Genomic DNA, 19,610 nt, shown 5'->3' on the forward strand with positions numbered 1-19,610 from the left:
TGTGTTCGCCTGTGGAAAGTTCGTTCTGGCGCGGACGGATTGCGTGTTCGGGACTGTCCACTATTGTATCGAGTACCGTTCTTGATCCCATTTAAGCACCGAGTCCAGAAATTACATGTAAATCCTAACATGCATCGATACGAAAAAAATAAATGTATACCTCGCATTCTCAAATCATATGCATACAATCGAAGGGTATTCCTTCATTCGTGAAGCACAGAGGCTTGCGTCTCATGTCACTTGCGGCTTGTGGACGTTTTTGCAAAAGAGGTGGTTGTCTTGGTGCAACCCGATGCCTTTCTACTTTGGCCCCTCCTCCTTCTCGACTCCCTCCCCGAGAACGAAGGAAGGTACACGCACACGAATGCCACGGTAGAGGTATGTGCGGCCGAACCGTTGATAGTACAGCTTTGTCCAAAATGATGCACACGCCCAATTTCCAGTTCCTACGCGTCTGTCGCTGTGTATTCCGTCCGTCCGGCACCCAGAACGAGAGAAACCTACCGTGCTTTGTACAATTGGTGCACGAACGTTCGGTATGTTGCGGATCACATTCCTAACATACACCCGCTATCGATCATCGATCCCGCAATGAGCCGGGGGGTAATAACGATTTTATGTAGTAGTCGTAGTCTCCATTTCTCATACCACGCTCCACCGTTGGGTCGGCAACCTTTCTAAATTAGCTAGGGTTTGTGCAGTCCCTTTAGGTCCAAGATGATCCACCAACTAAATAGTTCATTGATCATGGACCACCCAGCAAGAACACGCTGATTTTGCGAGCGTAACGGACTGCTCAAGTATTGAGATTGTCGCTAGAGTCGTCACTGGTTGAAATACTCATGTCGCCCGCATCCTCGAACACCTCCAGGTGCAGGACCGCTTCGTCTTCGCTCATGGAGACGGAGCTTACTTCGCTGGTCGACTCGAGACTGGGTGCACGGTCCATTGTATCGCACAATCGATGAATTTTATGCAGACAATGGAAGAAGGTAGCGGAAACGTGATCGGGATCGTACTCGTTGCCTGCGACGCAACCGACCTTGGTTGCCTTGGTCTCCGTGATCCCGGAAGTCGCGATCCGACTCGGAGCATCAACTGGAAGTGGCTCGCAGATGGAAGGACCGTAGATTTCTTCTAGATGCATACCGTCCAAGTCGGAGTATTCGTTGGTGTCGTCCACGTCCGGGACAACGGTGTTCGCCGCGGCTTTTGTCGGACCTCCACCTTTTTGGACGTACAGAAAGGCCAACACGGCCGACAGAAAGACAATCATAATTCCTCCCGTCAGTAACAAATCCTTGAGAACCGCAACGTCATCGCCGGGTGTGTTAAAGTTTTGTACAGACCCCAACTCTGGAAGGGTCGGAGCAAGGCTTACAGGACTCGCCGAGGGAGGAGGAGAGGGTGCAAGTGGTCGGACCAGCGGAAACGACGTCCGTCTGGCTCTATATTTCTCCGTGGGAGACTCCGTGGCAGTCGTAGAAGGCGACGGCGTACTCTGTTGGTCGGGAGATACCGTGGGACCTTGCGTTGCCAGAGGTTGCCCCGTGAAAGGCTCGGCCGACGCGCTTTGGTCCGGCATCGGCGACGGACTTTCGGAGCTGTTGTCACCCATCCCGCCACCTAGATCCGGGATGGGGGGAAGAGTGTCATCAAGCGGTGGACGCCCTTCGATGCGGATCAGCTTTCGACGTGAGAGTCGTTGTTCTCGACGACGAAAACTCCTGGCCGCATCCGTGGGGGTTGATGGATCCCGTTGGTGGACACTCTGTCTCTCGTCCCGCCGTGCCATTCGTGGGGGAGAAATCAAAGAAGAGAGCGTTCCACTGGGCATTGTTTTCGCTGTGGCTTGCGACCTTGATCAGGTTCTTTGGAGCTGGCTGCTGGTTACTCTTGGTAGTCTTTGGGATGACGGGTTCTTGGTGGCTAGAATAGTAACTACTTCAATTTGCTGTTCGGACAAATGTGGAGGGAAAAAGTGTTGCTCCTGACAGTTAAACAATGGTTTTTGAACAAGACTATAGAGAAGTACCAGATGTATATGCCCCTCGTGATTGCCCTTTATTCTCTAACGACACCCTACGTACCGCATGGTAGGATGAGACAGAAACAGGGTCGCGGTCCTGGACGGAACCCTAGTACGTGTGATTGAAGCGAAAATTACTGCCTATAATCGGCAGCCGCGGCTTTTTCATATGCTGGAGGACTTTGGAATTAAGCTAGTAGCATTGTATCCCGATCGACGTGCCGTAGTAATCAAGGTGTGCTGTAAATTGGGAAATTTACACTTGCCTTTAATTGATTGTGTCCCAGGCGACCCTTTTTCGTGCGTCGCAAGGCTATTTTGTGGTTTCCTTCGCCGTCGCTCGTGGCCACTTTGCGTGTCGAGATAAGCGTTTCCTTAACAAACCAAAAGGAGGCATAAACGGAGACGTACAATATATTTCCGTGCCGATCAAAATATCACAAAGATACATAGTTCGATTGACTGAGTAAACGATTGGTTGGGTTGCCGAAGTGTCGCATATAAATAAAATGGACGTTCGGATCCCACAAGAATATCTATATCGGATTCAAATTTTGTGTGTCATACACTCATACTCGTTGAAACGCCATGTATTTCAGTTCCCACACACGTGGAAGCAAGCCGATAATCCTTCCCGTGTGTATATGCATGGTCAACCTTCTCCTTTGCATGGTCGTGTCAATAGTTGTTAGAGGGTTACGATTGTAATGCAAAGTGGGGTGAGTATCATCCTCGTCGCGATGGGGGAAACCGGATTGCTCCGTCCTTCACATGGGCTCCCATTGGAGCACGACTCCGAATTCGACAGTAAGTAGCACGCAGCTGGTACCCAAGGACTTCGGCGTTCGGGACCCATGAATTCGAGGACCGTAAAATTGTCCTCGATTTCAGAAGACAGGATATATAGGCAATTATCTCGAAGTCATTCCTAGAAATATTTCCCGACGCGCCTCGTAGTAGATTACGCGAAGGTTCGCATCATATCTACTGCAATTTACATTAGCCGAAAGTCAATCTTTCGATTTTCTCATTTGACAGACCTCCGCGTAGATTCCGTGTTCACAGACGAGGTTGGTTGATGTGAGTTCGCGAACCACTCTGAAATTTCTCCAGACCCATTATTAGTTTGACATCCTCGCTGTCTTCATGCTTTGCGACTAGTTTCGTGTGTTGGAGAAACGCGAAGCGTGTAGTTGCGTTACCATAAGTTACGATCGCTGCTACGACTACCATGGTCCACTTTCGGTCTCCCGTTTCACGTTGGGTTTTCTGTTGGACTTTGGGCGCTGCTAGCTTTGCTGCAGGAACAGATGCGCCCGATGTTGTCACCACTTCCAGCGTTAGTGTTTCGACTACGGACCACCCGTATTCGCGCTCCTTACAGAGGGGCACATGCCCCAAGGAGGCTCTGACTCCCAGCGATGTGGGCAAAAGCTGCGAAGGCGTCGACTTGTACTGTCCGCTGGTAGTTGAATGCCCCGTCCAAGCCGGAACGACGTGTGTGGATCCTGAGATCTCATCCGTCTGTGGTTGTGTCGACAATGTATGGTCCTGCAGTGTGCCGTCTTGTACTCCTTGTATCGAATGGTCAAGCGAGTGCCCCGAAGAAAGCTTACAAGTTTCAGATATGGCCGGGCCTTGCGATATCACCGAAGGCGTCTTCTGTCCGTTCGATATGCCATCGTGCGCGACATGGGATGGCCAAGCCTGTATAGACCACATTGGAAAAGAATCTTGTATGTGTGGCGGTGGGCAGTGGTTATGCCCGATGGTTTCGTGCATCCTGTGCTTCGAACCACCAGAGATAGCGGATCCTAGTTGTCCGGAGAAAAAACTCGGACAAGACAAAGAAGAGTGCAATACCGAAGGATCCGTTTGTCCATTGCTAACAGGAGAGTGCAAAGTGTGGGATGGACAAGCTTGTGTTCCCAAGGAATTATATACCTATTGCTTGTGTACCAATGTTGGCGAATGGTTTTGCTCTCCAACGCAGTGTCCTCCTTGTCGACCAACTATCGCAATTAATGTCACTGAATGTCCGGAAAACCCCTTGCAAGAAGCAGATATCTCAGACGAATGCGATGTACCCCAAACTTTGTCCTGTCCCTTCAATGCTGGACCGTGCGACGTGTGGGACGGCACAAAGTGCGTGGCAGAAGACGTCATTACGTCATGCGTTTGTGAAGGAGGAGAATGGGTGTGTGCCATACCTGTCTGCGTTCCTTGTGTACCTCCGGTCGATAATCGTTCCTGTCCGATAGGCCTTCTACAAGAAGCGGATATCAACGGACCGTGCGACGTCGAGGGTCTTGATTGTCCTTTTGATGCCGGTCAGTGTGAGGTATGGAATGGAGAGGCATGCGAGATGCAAAATATAACCGCAAGATGCTTCTGCGATGGAGAGGCATGGTTATGTGCTGTGCCGGGATGTGCACCGTGCGAGGCTCCGACGAATATCGAGGCATGCCCAGCTGAGGGGCTCCCCTCCAGTGCAATCAATCAGGCTTGCGAGCCGGAAGGTTCCGAGTGCCCTCTGAAAGGCAACACGTGCGACGTCTGGAATGGTACTGCTTGTGTGCCACAGGATATTGAAGCGATGTGCGTGTGCGCGGAAATGGCGTGGACTTGCGCGATTCCCAATTGTGTGCCTTGTACGACCCAGCCCCCTCCCAATGATTCGATACCAACTGGTGAGCCAACGAACAGTCCTTCGAGACCCGCTTTGCCTGAAACGATGCCACCAAGCAGTGGCGCCTCGGATACGGATGGAGAGATGCCCTCAAGTGCGCCAAATGGCATGCCCTCGAAAGTTCCAGTAGAGGTGCCCCCGAGTACTCCAACCCTTGAGCCCTCGAATGCTGATACGGTTCCCTCGGGTGTACCAGGCGAGATTCCGTTGACAATGCCTACGGCCATGCCCTCGAATATGCGTCCTAGCGTCCCACCGACTCTGCGGACCGTTGAACCTTCGACTCTGCGGACCGTCGTACCTAATGGCATGCCATCGGGCAACATTCCAACAATAACACCCACCGTTCGCTCCTCAACTATTGATCCAACAACGGTCTCGGAGACTGACGGGGGTACCGCTTCGTTTGCTTCAGTTTCTGTGCAACAAGCTTCTTGTGCTACGTCAGTGGGAATTGCAGTAATGGCCGTGGGCTGGACGCTGGCTACATACAATTAGAAAAATTAATTCGACGGGCGAGTATTGCATACAGCAGCATTATGAGCTAACATAACGATAACGTATTGTACATGGCTTGGAAAGATCTCCTTCGTCGACTAATTGATCAGGTTGGTTAGATAGCGAGTAGTTCCTTTTCTATGCTTACAGCTAGTCGTTCCCTCTCCCCCAATCCATCCAGCTCTGCTAAATCCAATGGTCCAGCGGATTTGCTTCCTTTCCACCAATCGATTCTGTCGGTCACTATTGACGGGCACTGCTGTCGCGCCCGTATTCAGCAGAATTACGTGCCTAGAATTCGATTGGAAACTGTGTAACAGCACCGTTACGCAACCATAAACATGGATTTGCATGATCAGCCAGCACCTCCAATGAGTAACCCGTCCAATACCTAAACAAAAAAAGGTAACTGGCGTAAAGAATCAAAACTGACCAGGTTACAGCACAACGGTCATTGAGGGCAACATCGCCGACAAAAATGTTTCCCGACAATCCTCGCTATTGCCAAAATAGTGACCTGAAAGGCCGGGAAACGTTGGTTTCCTGAGTCCTCCTGAAGGAAAGTGATATCTTCGCGAATAACACAATCAAAGTCCAACGCCTTTTTGATTGGCAGTGAATCTGATCGATGTTGGCCTTTTGGGCTACAAAGGCACCGCTGGCATGCTCACATTTACATTGACATCGGTACCATGCTCGAGGGTCGTATCGTTACGGTCAATTCCAAGTGTGGGTTCATCAAGACGAGGTGCCGGTCATCCGAAAATGCCGGGCGAAAAGCAGTATTGACGAAAGAAGGTTGGCGAGCCAGTTAAAATCTGCGATCGGTTAAACACGTTTGAATTTCAACCGTTGCGGCCCGTTTTTCTGAAAATGACCTTTTTATCATGTGCGGAAACTTATATCTACGAAAGAAGATATTTTTTTATTATCCCGTTTTACACTTTCTGTTGTTCAGCCCCACATGGAACCTAGACGCGGACATGCGAAGCTTCTCAACACTTGAACTTCCCCTAAACATTAATCTGACTGGGTTTTTCTGCAGAGAAACTCCGTTGATGCGTGTAGACGGGACAGGGATCGAGTTGGCCCGTCTATCGACTGGCTTCTTGTTCCGAGTCGCATCACCCGTGCGAGATTAGCGGAGGTTATCACTATCTAAGCCTGTCATTATCTTTGATTTGTGCTAGAATTGCCATGGTCCACTTTCGATTTCCTCGTGCGCACTCGGTTGCCTGTTGGCTTCTGGGGGCCGCTTGCTTGTTGGCAACAACGGATGTATCCGATGCCGCCGTTTCGATTACGGAGCACCGGCATTTGCGATCCCTGCAGGAAGGCACATGCCCAAGGGAGACTCTGGTCCCCAGCGATGAGGGCCAAGACTGCGACATGGTTGATTTGGTTTGTCCGCTCGAAACGGAGTGCCCCATCTGGGACGGGACAGCGTGTGTGGATACTGTGGTCGAATCCGTCTGTGTTTGCGTCGACAACGTATGGTCCTGTAACGTGCCAAACTGCGCTCCTTGCGACGGACAGCCTAGTGAATGCCCCGAAGAAAACTTGCAACTTTCCGATATGTCCGGGCCTTGCGATATCACCGATGATATTGTATGTCCGTTCGATGCGGGGCAATGCGATGTCTGGGACGGTCAAGCCTGCGTCCCCCAGGACATAGTCACAGACTGCTTTTGTAGCGGTGGGATGTGGACGTGCGCGCTTCCGAGTTGTGTTCCGTGCGATCCTCCAACCGGGGCAACGGATGTTAGCTGTCCGGAACCGGAACTCGGAGAAAACGAAGGAGAGTGTGCTGCCGAAGGACTGGTTTGTCCCCTGCTGGCTGGAGAGTGTGATGCGTGGAACGGACAAGCCTGTGTGCCGGAGGAAGTTGTTACCAGCTGTTTCTGCAGTGCGGAACTCGAATGGATCTGTGCCGTGCCGAGATGTCCCCCGTGTGGACCACCGATCACGCCTACTACGGAATGTCCGGGAAAGCCCTTGCAAGAAGCAGATATCTTAGGCGAATGCGATGTGCCCGAAGGCGTGTCCTGTCCTTTCAATGCTGGTTCATGCGATGTGTGGGACGGTAAAGGCTGCATTGCGGAAGACGTCATTACGTCCTGTAGTTGTGAAGGAGGAGAATGGATCTGTGCCATGCCTGGATGCGCTCCCTGTGAACCTCCGATCGACAGTGATTCCTGCCCGGCAGAGCTTCTACAAGAAGCGGATGTCAATGGACCATGTGATGCCGAGGGGCTCGATTGTCCCTTTAATGCTGGTCAGTGTGAGGTATGGAATGGAGAAGCATGCGAGATGCAAGATGTTACCACAAGCTGTTTCTGCGAAGAAAACGAGTGGATCTGTGCCGTACCGGACTGCGTTCCTTGCGAGCCTCCAACGAATGCTAAGCCATGCCCAGCTGAGGGGCTCCCCTCCAGTGCAGTCAGTCAGCCTTGCAAGTCGGAAGGTTCCGAGTGCCCTCTGAATGTCAACACATGCGATGTGTGGAATGGTACCGCTTGTGTGCCACAGGATACCGAAGCGATGTGCGTGTGTGCGGAATTGGCGTGGACATGTGCGATTCCCGATTGTGTGCCTTGTGCTGCCGAGTCTCTTCCTGGACAAAGCGATTTGGAACCATCTGGGGAACCAAGTGTTAGTCCAACGGGAACTGTTTTTCCTGATACGATGCCACCAAGCATCGTTGCCTCGGATGTGGATGGAGAGGTGCCCTCAAATTCGCCAAACGGTGCTTTGGACAGCAGCCTTTCGCTGCTACCCACTGCGGTCGCATCGACCCTTGATCCAACAGCTGTTTCGGAGACGGGCAGCAACATCGAATCCTTTTCATCGAGTTCCCGAAAAGCCTCTTATGCAAAGCTCTTGGGTACGGCAGTCATGGCATTGGGCTGGTCGTTGGCTATTTGCAGTTAGAGCATTTCTTTCTACTGTCGAATCCTTAATTAACATCCGCATGATTAGTAAAAACGTTAAGGCAACTTACATGCTTTGATAAGATACTTTCTTGACCAAAATTACCTAGTAGTAAGTATATTAGAGAGCGAGTATTTCCTTCTTGAAACTGGATGACTCCTTCGTCTCCGATGTCGCGGGCATTGTTATCGCTCGCTTGGCTCTCCACAAAACGCTCCCGCTGTTTCCATTCGAGCTCCTCAATGTCTGCGCGGCAGGCTTGTGCCGCCAAAACGCTCCACGTCCATCGACCGAGACCGCCCTGCTGGATCCAGTCTTCCAACGCGTTCGTTTTCCTTTCCACCAGTCTATTCTTGCTGTCGCCATGTCGGTCACTACTGTCGCGCTGGCATTTTGGAGATACACTGGAACGCTTGTCCAGTCTTCCGAGCGCGAACTGTGTGCCAGAATTTCTGGGGTACCGTTGTGCACACGTTAACATGGTTTTTTGTGCTGGCTTCCAGTAGGTCAGCAGCCCCAAGGAATATCCCGTCCAAGACCCTAGGAGAAAAGGAATGAGCGGACCTATGGACGCAAAAAAACGAGTTGACCACATGTCAACCCAAAAGTCAGGGAAGACAGAGTCGCCAACAAAAAGGCTTCCCCGACAAACCTCGCTCGTGCAGGAACATTGATCCCCGAAAGTCTCACAAGCGATGAAAATCCATCGTACGGAGCGTCACCCATCCTTGAAATATGTAAATTTTGCTTGCGATATTCTAGGAACCAGAGCAGTCCAAGCAGTTCTAGACGCCGCCGGTCGTGATCCTTTTGCTACCGACAAGGGTTAGTCTCTTTCTTTTTCTCAACATTATCACAGCCAGCTGTTTCAATGTACTTATGCGTAATGTTAATCGGTACCCGAGCCAGGATTTTGTCGTGAGAAACGAACTTGAGGACGAAACCCTACTTCTAGAGATTAATGGGCACATCAGAGCCGTTGTATCGTTTCAAAAAAATAAGATGCTTTTCCCAGCAGACTTTCTATGAAATGACCCACGATGACCGCAACTTAGGGCATTTCACAGTGCACTCATGCGTCTCCGGCAAAGGGCATTCACAATTTGTTCTGCTCGGCCTTTTTGCGTCATCTTTTAGTGCTTTTTCCTTATACTTCAGTTTTTTCAGCATGCAGAAGAACATCCTTTGCTTGGTTTTCTTGGTGGTATTAACTTCCGCGGAACGATATAGCTTCTTCATGAATGAGGACGTCTCCTACGTGCAAAACGAGCAGGGTCAACGATTTATGCAGCTAGATACGGGAAACCGTCCCGACCTTAACGCCACCACCGATACATGCGTTTTGCTCGGTACACGTATGCAGTGTAGCGTTAGCACCCGCGTCACGGCCGTCGATGACACTTTTACTGATCTCGATTTGACTGTGAATTGTGGGTTCGATGATCAAATCGCTTTCGATTTTCGGCGTGCGCAGTCGTGCACTTGTTCCGCATCGGCTATCTCATCCGATCCCGACAAGCCACCGAAGCGTTGTCCATGTGAAGTCTGCCCAGATGGTTACGGACAAAGTCCAGTGTCAATTGACTGCGGTGCAGAAGAAGATCCCTTCGTGATTGGCTCCTGTACCAACCTGGATTGTAATTTTGGCTGCAACGGTACCTGCAACTTTTCCTGCGAGAATCCTTTGCCGGAATGCGCCGGCCTTTGTGAAGCTGCAGGTGCACCAACATTTGCCCCGACGGGAATGGGTTTAGATAATGGTGCTTCTTCTGCAATAACTTTGTCGCGACGCTACCGATTGGTCATGCTTGGAGTAGTAAGTTTAGCTGGTCTTCTAGTGTAGCTGCACGACTGCGTTATCAAATTGGAATTAAAAACAGTGTGCAAATACACGATATTAATAGTACATGTGCTGAAATAGCACTTACCAATAAATCTTATATAGCTCTAGTTTTGTGGAATGGGAAGAACCATAAGATCCCAAGCTGCCGCGACTTCCGTTTCGTTCAATCCAGCTGCGCGCATGGCCTGAAATTCAATACGCATCATGATTGACAGGCTGTCCACAGATATATCGCCTTTGTACCTAGCCGAAAAGTGGTTCAAGACTAGTCGCTTAGCGTTGACGGATCGGGCAAAGTCGCCGGCAATCTGTGGTGTCGAATGCCCGTGCATCACGGCATCTCGAGTGACTTCACGTACGTCCGTGTCCTTATCGACTCCTTGGAGATAACAGTTGGTGGCTTCGTGTATTACCAAGTCGGCGTTCTGGGCAAGATTGCGTAAGGCCCTACAATCGGCCGTGTCGCCGCCAATCACAACTTTACGGCCTTCCCGTGGCGGTTCGACCGCGTCTTCTTGCTGCACGACGGTACCATCGGGGAACGTAAACGCGTTTCCGGGTGGTAAATTCTTGAGTACCGCCATAGCCTTCATCGGAACGGTAAAACCAGCTTCTCGTAGCGCTTGTACATTACGCTTGACAATGGGTTCAACTACCTCGTTGCGTAAGCGACCCGGACGTGGCAACTCATCCACAACATAGCCCAAGCAAGGAATGCCGTGACTCATGGGTGCTGCGTATACTTTGACGTCTTCCTCGTCTTCAATTTCCCACATAGGCGCGCCGTCGGCGCAAAGAGGATGGTCGTATTGAGGATATATATTACGTCCACCCTCAATTTCTCCGTACAATGAAGATGCCTCGAGTTGCAGCATATTTGCTTGGGAGATCCAATTAGTGGGATCCTCTCCCGCCAGTCCTTTCTTTCCCCAACGGGATGCTTCACCGCTTCCTTTCCGTCGACCTTTGTAGTAAAACCGCCGTGATCGTCCGTTGAATTCCCATTCCGGGGCCATGGGCACTTCCATAATTTCGTGGACACGATAGGGGGGAACAATCCGACTGACAGAATAGCGAATGGCAACACGCAACCACATGCGCAGGCCTTCGGGACCGTAAATCTCGACTGGTGGACTATTTTCCCGATCGCGATCTTGCCCCATTAAACACAGAAGTCCCGGTAGTCCGAACGAATGATCCCCGTGGGCGTGAGTCAGAAAAATTTTCGTGATTTTGCTTGGTTTGATAGACGACGTCTTTTGTATTTGTAACTGTTGAAGGCAGAACGCCTTGGGTGAGACAATTGAAGATGAATAAAGCATGATTTCGACCGTTGTTCATACAAGTATCAGATATTCGTTAAAGATGAGTATCACCATCGTACGCCGAGAACAATTATTAGCGCCTCAGACTGGTGCCAGCATCTCGTGTTTCCTCCTTTGCTTGCTGTCTGTAGATATGCCCGTTGCTGATGTAAATATCGCGCACTCACCTGTGTACATTCACCCACATCAAAGAGCCAGGTGCCGCCTTGAAAATTGCTCATCTGCTCCATCCGCCCGGTAGCAGAATCGAGAAAAGCTGCCCGTCGGCGCCAATTGAGCCGCAACGCGGTACAGGAAACGCCGCGGGTAACGCCGGGTGTACATGATGCCGTCCCGACAAAGACCACGTCCATGTCCGAACTCACATTGTTGTGGTTGAAAATGGGATGATGGACCTGTCTGAGATCAGTGGTCATAGAATCTGATACGGTCATATTACGGACGGGAGGATAGCGTTGGTAGACTTGTTCAAAAATGGCGTCCTTGGGAGAAGAATGTGCGGTAGCGATCGAAGCGACGTCTTCGTCGACGGCATCGGGAGGAGACGACAGTGTGGGAGTGTGGAGGGTCGGCATTCGCTTTATCTTGGTTCTTTGCTGCAGCAACGTCCCGCTCTTATGAACAGTGTTGGCGGTTGGCTGTGTATTCGGAAAGCCAATGTCCTGACGTAGGATATACTCCACCAAGTCCTGTTTGCGTTTCAGTTTGGAAAGAACCCCTCGTTCCTTAGCGGAGTCTTTTATCAGCTGTCGCAAGTCTTTTACTGTTAGAGAGTATAAAAAAGTTTCAGATAGAGACGTAGTGCCAAGGCTAGTACCGGTAGGAGACAGAGAAAACAAGGGCAGTCCGAACGGCGGTGCCATCGATCCTGGAAGGGGACGTGAGCAGCGCTTGCTTCTGTAAGGGACCAAGGCCGCAGTCTCGGAAAAGGCAGTGTACGAGAGAAGTAGGCATCGCACCCAAGTAGTATTGACCTTTAATCCAGGTTGGTGTGTTGGAAGTGGCCTTTTACCGCAACTACAGCTCACGCCAGAGCGCTCCTCCATACTGATGTTTTGTGAACGAATCACTCGACACTGGGTGGTGCTGGTGGGCACGATGTACGGTAGGCGCAAGGTACAGGTAGTACCTCCCAACTGCGTGATGGTCGTCCGTTGTCCACCCTGGACGCTTTTCTACACGGGTATGTACCTAACTACCAATTTGGGTGGAAAATTCTGCGGGGCAACATCACCGTCGTTTTCGTTTGTGCGGTTGTCCGTACAAAGCCGTCAGTCGTCGCACGTCCAAGGGGGCAATTGACAGTGACGACAGAATTCTACGTTTCACAAAGTATGATATTGACAGTGAATGAGAATTCCCGGTTCCTTTCGTCTAAAAGAGAATCGGATGAACCACGGTCGGCGTGGTCTGCCCCCCCCCCCCCCCCCCAAAAAAAAACATAGCGGGAACATTGTGCAAGTCAGCAATTGCGTTCGGAAGAGGAGTGGGCCCCGTAAGATCAACTGGATGCGTTGTCTCCCATGTAGAAATACTTGCACACATCTAATAAAAGCGCAGCAATCAATTCACTGTCAGTACAGGTGTGGGCCATTGTCTTTTTTTGTTGGTTATTGACGAGACAGTAGCTGGCCGTCAAAAAACTCACAATTAAGTTAGTCTGCCTAGAGAATGAGATGAGCTCGTCAAGGTAGGTTATAGTGTTGCAAATTGGGCTATTTAAAAGAAAAGATGCAAAAGCTTTGAAGTCAACTTTCTTGGAAAATCAGGAAATCAGACGAAACCGTGGGGAAATGTGGGCTCTTCGCCACTACCGCAAAACCAAAAAGAAGAAATGCGAGCACGTGACTCTAACAGTTATTATGACCCTAAGGTTTCTTTCAAAAATCGACTCACTGTCAGGGAAACTGTCATGCAATCATTCTAGTAGTGAAGACAGCGTCCGTATCAGTGAAAGTAATTTCAGCACAATTTTATCTGTATTTCCTTCTTCCTGCGCTGGATGAAGACATTTGATGTTGACAGCTCAGTCTAACGAAGACTGCATACGAAGATCATCACAACAATCAGCTCATGTACCGGTTTAGCATCTGAATGCCGAGAATGCACTCACACAATCATTTATCAAAACTCAGTCGGTCGTGGTGACAATGTCTGCTTCTTTAACCTGCCCTAATTGACGTGAATCATCGGAATTTGCAGTCAGTATCGCCTGCATCAATGTGCTGGTCTTATCTTTCGTTGCAGTCGAATACAATATTCATATCATTGAAGAAGGAATTTCAATAAAGTTATTTAGTAAAAAAATCAGAAGATGTTTGCAGAATTGATATGCATTTTTGGTACTTATTGTTCGCTCAGTGTTTCAAGGAAAAATCAAAGAAACACAATGGCGTCGAATTTGTTAAATCTTTCTAGACATTGACGTTATTTCCCAAAAAGTGCAACTTGGCTGGCCTAGAGCATGCAATTCAGATTTTCAGCCCCGCGAATGCAGTCATCTTCTGAAATCGATTCCATATATTTCGACCAAGTCCGTGACTAGGTGAATAATTGTTTGCGTACGCTTCATCTAGCAAGTGTAACGATGTAAGATTGCTAGTCTCAATTGAGATCTGCGATGCTTCTTTTTGCAACTCTGACGAAAGCTGATCCTCATAACAAACGAAGCTGTGAAGCTCGGGATTATCTCAGGTTCCGTGATCCACTTTTCGCTCGTTGCAGCAGTTGTGCCTCAACAATCTATGCCTTTAGCTCCAGAGCCTAGAATACAGAACTAAAAAGCGAAAGGCTCCTTTTTCATTTGCTGCATTTTGCTTTTCACCTTTGAACGGAAAAATATTATGCCTGATCCGCTGATTCGAATGAACAACACGGCGATTGTCCTCATGCAACGTGGCGCCAATCTCGAGGCTGTCGATCTACTTTTATGTGCACTTGACCACATGAAGACTTTCCTGGGCCCTACAGAGAACCCACTCGCATCGACAATTTGCGCAGGCGATGACCTTTTCTCTGGCGGAACCGTCGTCGCCGTGATGCTCGGCAATGATAGCACCGACCCCACTTCGGCAGGAAAATATCAGCCTCGCAATTTGCTTGAGATTGCGAGATCGGAAGCAACACATGATATCGCTGACTTTTTCTTTGAATATGTATTTTTATTTCATCCTGCTTTCACGGCTCAAAACCGTTCCCCAAAGACACAGGGCATCACAGCGGCTTTTCTTCTCTATAATACGGGTGTGGCATACCAAAGAAACGGTGTTTGCACTGAAACATCGAAATTTTTTGAAAATGCACTTATACTCTATTCAAGGGCGTCTACACTGATCGAAGAATTCGACGGAACCTTTGCCAGCAGCCTTTCTCAGGCCCTGTACGTGCTTGCTCTAGCCTTGCATATTAATATCGCAAGCATCCATTTCAGATTTTTCAATCAAGTGGAATTGGACAAGGCTCTTGCTCAGTTCCATTCGAAATTTTGCCTCATTAGTCGGAATGACATGCAGGACGAAACGTACAAATTTTTTGCGACGAGTTCTTGGTTCTATTCGGTCTTCACTTTGCGACGACCTGCTGCGGCAGCTTGAAACTAAAAGCAATGTAAATACTCCCAAACATTCCTTAGGGTCCAACGGTTTTTCTGATCACACTAAACTAGGCGGGTTGTTCTGAAACGCGGAATAGCGGTGTGCGGGCGACAGTGTTGCAAATTTTTTTCGGACAGAATGGAACTTTGAATAGTGGAAACCATCACGTCCCCGAGCACCCTATTGGTTATAGGCCATTGAAAAGAAAGTGGGGGCTGCAGACTGCGAATACTAGAATAGTTGTCAAAGAATCCGTCTCAGTCCATTCGCAACACGCCCTCTCAAAACGTCTTCCGAAAGAGGCAAGTCTGTTGTGGTGCGTTTGAGTTTACCCAGTCTTCTTGCACTTACCGTTAAATACAATAGCGGCAAAGCATAAAAAAATCTACGAGTCGTAGGTAGGTTATCCTACGACCTTTCGTCTACTCACTGCTAAAGAAAATACGGCGCGCGCAAGCGTTTGCATATGTGGCAAATATGTTGCGAACGTTTTGCAAAATAGGTCAATGGAAGGATTTCGAATGACATGAGTGCAACCGTTTTCCAGTTCATTTTCTTTTCGCTCGAAATGGACGAATCTCTAGACGGTCGCCGTCGGAAGCAGGTGGCATGGGCTCACTTGCGAAACTTGACTTGCTGTTACATTGACTGAAAGTTATGAAACGAAAGCGGCTGGTGTCACATTTTGATCTCCATGGGAACGGTAATTTTGGAAAAAGAAAAGTGAAAAACGTTGGGTCCCACGACGCCAGTCGCGAAGGCCTTCTACTCACAAGATTCGATCTAGATACAATCTATGTGCATCGTAAGGACGGTAAGAGCTGGTCGTTGTGTTTGTTAGATGGGATTAGTGTCGTGTAAATTTAATTTTTTTAGACTCCATCTGAATTGCAAGCCATGTGAGCTAACCCCTGCACGTGATCACTCTTCTTACGTCCAGGCACTTGCATCAACTCAATTCGTTTGAAGCGCAACTGTGTATCAGCTTATCGCAATATCTCGCTAGTACGCTTTGCCAAACAGCAAAGCAAAAATTTCGGGATGGAAACGGACCAGGTGCGATCGATATTTGCTGTTGGTGAGAACCATCCGCTCAATCCTCAATCTCCTGTTGATTTTGCTTCGTATGAAGGGATTGAAGCTTTTTTGCCGTCCTCCCCCAGTTCTGTATTGGAAGTGCAACTAGTCAAAAGCGTTGGCGAGAAGGTTATCATCGAACCTAATGCAGCCTCGCTGTTGCAAAAACGGACATGTTGTGAGTCGTCGGTATTTCGTCCAATTTCCTGCGACGAAGGTTCTATAAAGGAAGACATTGCTCGTGCCTCGAAGGATCCTGACGATCAACGCTTGATGTCCTATTCCGACGATGACAGTGCAGGCGGAGAAAACGAGAACGATCTTCTTGGCCTCCAATTCCTGACGGACGAAAAAAAAAAGAGCCAAGCCTAGTAATCTTAGCTACGTGCAAGACCTTGTAAAAAAGGAATCAAGCTTATGAATCTTGAAAATAGTGCGAAAAAAGTTGGTTATCTCTTATAGGTGTCTGTACACTGGTGGAGCTCCAGTGCTTCTGCAAATAAAATTGCTTGTTAGCGAGAATTTTACAAATGCAGCACTCCTTTGATGCCGTTGTCTTTCACCGTGAATTCCTAAAATTGCGTTCACAACCTCGAAACTAGTTTGCAAAATTAAAGAACTTTCCTCCGTGACTTACCCAAGTTTTGATGCAGAGAACGCATCAGCACTGTGCACCTCGGCTCCTAACGTTAAGAGTGCGCACACAAGAATCAATTGCGGAATGAAAGCATCAGAACAATTTACTCCGAACCATGTGCAAATTCAGACGGCTCGCCGTTTGAACCTCCAAAGACAACCTGTAGCGGCAAGTACAAAACGACAGGACTCCGCGCATTGACTGTGAGCACGATTCCCACATATATTCCATCGGAGAGGAATTTTGAATTGACTCGATGCCCCAGAAACGCTGTCTTTCTTGGCTTGGTTTGAATCCCCGGAAAACATTCATGGAACCGCTTGCGTAACGAAAACCTTCTTGTCATTTGTGCTGGCATTCCTGACGCTGATCATCGGCCCCACAATGCAGACTGGTCTTTCAGCTATAACTCCTTTCCGGTGTGATCATGGAGCGTTGGTGCGACCATTCCACTTACGGTTTGGAGGAGGACAATGGAAATCGATCCAGTACACTAGAAGGTGGTGAATCGGAACGACCCAGCATATCAGAGGGTGCAGAATCGGAACATTTTCCGTTCTTTCACGATACCTTGACTTTTGCAAGAATCACGGAGGGGATGGGACATATATTACCTTACGCTTCCCAATCTGGACAGGTAGCAGGAGAAGAACAAAGCGCGTATTCTCTATCCCCATACGTCCCGTATCCTCCACGTAATTACGTACGGAGAGATTGCGAGGAAGACGACGTCGGGAGAAGACCTAGGGTTCGACGATGCCTGGATTTAAACAAAGGAGTGAACCTCACTAGTCCCAAGCGCTTCAGTATTTCGCAAGACCCATTTCTATCAAAAAATCATCCATCGTCTCTTTCGGACGGCGAAGAGACAAGTCAGCATTCGAGAAAAGCAGCAGGCATTGCTTTGGAAGAGGACGCGGTAGGAGATATCTTTTCGAGCCGCAGCATTCGTGCTCAATACGGGTCTGATCCGATGCAAATGAAAGTTCGATCCCCCCGATATCTTCCAGAGCCGAAATCTCCACTGGTACACTCACAGCATTCAACTCCGTCATCACATCGTCATCCTGGAAGTCACCTCTACCAAAGCCCAGGTTTTTCAGGGAACTTTGCATACTCTTCCTATCAAATGGCCTCTCCCCACAGCTATTTCCAGAGACGATATCCCATGGTAGCTTCGCATCCTTTCAGTGACAACACAGGCACGCCAGGTATTTTCATGTCCCAATTGCCATGTCCTGTTTACTCGCCACCGCAATACCCTCCACAACCATTTATACCCCAACAATCTGTTCACAGCGACACTCCTGTAGATGCCAATAGGATGGATAATTCTGGTTGCACGGCCACGGGATCATCTCCAAATAGGACTCTTCCTTTCCCAAACCCGAGCTTGAGCCTAGCTATTCCACCTTCCCCTATACGATTGCGCCAGAAACCGCCCGGTAAATTGAATCCGGTGCGTCGATCCGCCCGTTCAGAATCCAAAATCCGGGAAGTGCGGACCCGGACGAGCTCTGGCGAATCGACGTCGCAAGCTGCGGGCTTGTGCGCAGCGGAAGTGGCGACGGCAGGTAGTGTGCGGGCGAAGGCAGCTATTGTGACATGGTACGATCGACTGGACGATTTACGTCGGTTCCGGAAAGAGTTTGGCGATTGCAACGTGCCTCAAAAATATGAACCAAATCGAGCTCTGGGTATTTGGTAAGTCTTTCGCAATAAGGACAGATGCATGGTTGTTTTCCTTGTGCTTTCAGCTACGGCCTTTAACATCTCTATTGATGCTGCGTACGTTTCTGTGTGTTTACAGGGTCAACAAGCAGCGGATGGAAAAGAAGAAGCTCGACAGGGGCGAACGATCATCCATGACTACGGAACGACTGCAGGCGCTGCAGAGCGTCGGGTTTCAGTGGGCCAAGCTTAAGGGCGATGTTTCTTGGAACCAGAAGTACACAGAATTGCTGGAATACAGATCCGTGTTCGGTGACTGTAACGTGCCTACCAAGTACCGCACCAATCCGGCGCTGGGACGCTGGGTTTCGACTCAGCGATCGCAATTCAAAGAATTCCAGGCCGGTCTGGTAACGCATATAACTGATCAGCGAATTTCCCACCTGGAGAAGATAGGCTTTCGGTGGAGCATGATGGAGGAGGAGGAAGAGAACAACTGCACAAATGAAAATTCGCTGAGGGATGGTAGCGAAGCAGATGCCATCTTTTCAAGGTCAATGCGAGTGGAGAAAGTAAAGCGTTGGCAATACGACAAATCCAGAACAAGTACCCGCCACTCTTCCATCAATCGGGTTACTAGTGTGTGAGGATCTCAAAACATATCACAGTCAGTTTTGCGCTATGCATGAAAGTAGCGTTGTCTCTGATGCATGTTAGAGCCTTATTCGCTGTCAAGAAACAAAGATGATTTTGCCTACACATTACTTGTACACATATCTAGCATCGGTACCTGAGACGCATCTCGAAAGGAATGAAGAATTACGGTTCATATATGTCTACTGATTCGGTGTTTCGGTGTACCCATACTTGTGCTTGGCATAAACCCACTTCCATTGACCTGAATATATTGATTGTTGCGTTTGCAAGCATATGCTAAAAGTTCTACTCTTGTGAGTGCGCAGATGGCATTTTCGAGTCGGATACCGCTTCATTTCAGTTTCAATAAGTGCTGTAGTCGTTGCGGTATTAAAAGCAGGAATTTTCCAAGGTTCTCTGTTTTGATTTGTCAGCACACGCCGCGGTTTGGCTTGGAACGCCTGCCCTGCCCTGCCTTCGAATTTTCCCTCCGCGACAGCCACGCAAAAAGGTATCCATGGATCCTCAGTTCCCGAGCGCTCCTTGTTGTCAATGTTTCTCTTGGCGACTGTGGTTCGGTCGAACCCAGAACCTCCGGGGAGTCCAGTCCGGCTTGTTCTTTTCTTCACCCTGGGGCGTGCCTCATTTAGTCGCAATCCCGGGAAAACAAAAATACGACAT

At 49.1% G+C, this 19,610-nt stretch overlaps 7 protein-coding genes across 7 annotated transcripts; 4 read left to right on the top strand and 3 right to left on the bottom strand.

Moving 5' to 3' along the window:
* Positions 1-796: 796 nt before the first annotated feature.
* On the bottom strand, positions 797-1,837 carry PHATRDRAFT_40535 (predicted protein; the record flags this gene model as incomplete). Its single annotated transcript, XM_002184546.1, has 1 exon — positions 797-1,837. The coding sequence occupies one exon, from the start codon at positions 1,835-1,837 to the stop codon at positions 797-799; it is 1,041 nt and encodes a 346-aa protein (XP_002184582.1).
* A 4,071-nt stretch (positions 1,838-5,908) lies between these two features.
* Positions 5,909-8,225, top strand: PHATRDRAFT_49759 (predicted protein; the record flags this gene model as incomplete). The annotated part of the gene is made up of 2 exons (XM_002184466.1): positions 5,909-5,998; positions 6,285-8,225. The coding sequence occupies 2 exons, from the start codon at positions 5,909-5,911 to the stop codon at positions 8,145-8,147; spliced, it is 1,953 nt and encodes a 650-aa protein (XP_002184502.1). The 3' UTR covers positions 8,148-8,225.
* A 23-nt stretch (positions 8,226-8,248) lies between these two features.
* On the bottom strand, positions 8,249-8,742 carry PHATRDRAFT_40538 (predicted protein; the record flags this gene model as incomplete). Its single annotated transcript, XM_002184547.1, has 2 exons — positions 8,249-8,252; positions 8,297-8,742. The coding sequence occupies 2 exons, from the start codon at positions 8,740-8,742 to the stop codon at positions 8,249-8,251; spliced, it is 450 nt and encodes a 149-aa protein (XP_002184583.1).
* A 573-nt stretch (positions 8,743-9,315) lies between these two features.
* Positions 9,316-10,063, top strand: PHATRDRAFT_40539 (predicted protein; the record flags this gene model as incomplete). Its single annotated transcript, XM_002184467.1, has 2 exons — positions 9,316-9,963; positions 10,052-10,063. The coding sequence occupies 2 exons, from the start codon at positions 9,316-9,318 to the stop codon at positions 10,061-10,063; spliced, it is 660 nt and encodes a 219-aa protein (XP_002184503.1).
* A 166-nt stretch (positions 10,064-10,229) lies between these two features.
* Positions 10,230-11,536, bottom strand: PHATRDRAFT_16162 (predicted protein; the record flags this gene model as incomplete). The annotated part of the gene is made up of 3 exons (XM_002184548.1): positions 10,230-10,823; positions 11,058-11,261; positions 11,483-11,536. Coding segments are annotated over 3 exons (852 nt in total), but the record flags the coding sequence as incomplete, so codon positions are not given.
* Positions 11,537-13,978: 2,442 nt separating this feature from the next.
* On the top strand, positions 13,979-16,357 carry PHATRDRAFT_49762 (predicted protein). The gene is made up of 3 exons (XM_002184468.1): positions 13,979-15,495; positions 15,564-15,722; positions 15,849-16,357. The coding sequence occupies exon 1, from the start codon at positions 14,159-14,161 to the stop codon at positions 14,906-14,908; it is 750 nt and encodes a 249-aa protein (XP_002184504.1). The 5' UTR covers positions 13,979-14,158; the 3' UTR covers positions 14,909-15,495; positions 15,564-15,722; positions 15,849-16,357.
* A 468-nt stretch (positions 16,358-16,825) lies between these two features.
* On the top strand, positions 16,826-18,940 carry PHATRDRAFT_49763 (predicted protein; the record flags this gene model as incomplete). The annotated part of the gene is made up of 2 exons (XM_002184469.1): positions 16,826-18,326; positions 18,433-18,940. The coding sequence occupies exons 1-2, from the start codon at positions 17,050-17,052 to the stop codon at positions 18,938-18,940; spliced, it is 1,785 nt and encodes a 594-aa protein (XP_002184505.1). The 5' UTR covers positions 16,826-17,049.
* Positions 18,941-19,610: the final 670 nt, after the last annotated feature.

Source organism: Phaeodactylum tricornutum, chromosome 24 (genome assembly GCF_000150955.2).
Source record: "Phaeodactylum tricornutum CCAP 1055/1 chromosome 24, whole genome shotgun sequence".
NCBI classification, from domain to species: Eukaryota; Bacillariophyta; class Bacillariophyceae; order Surirellales; family Neidiaceae; genus Phaeodactylum; species Phaeodactylum tricornutum.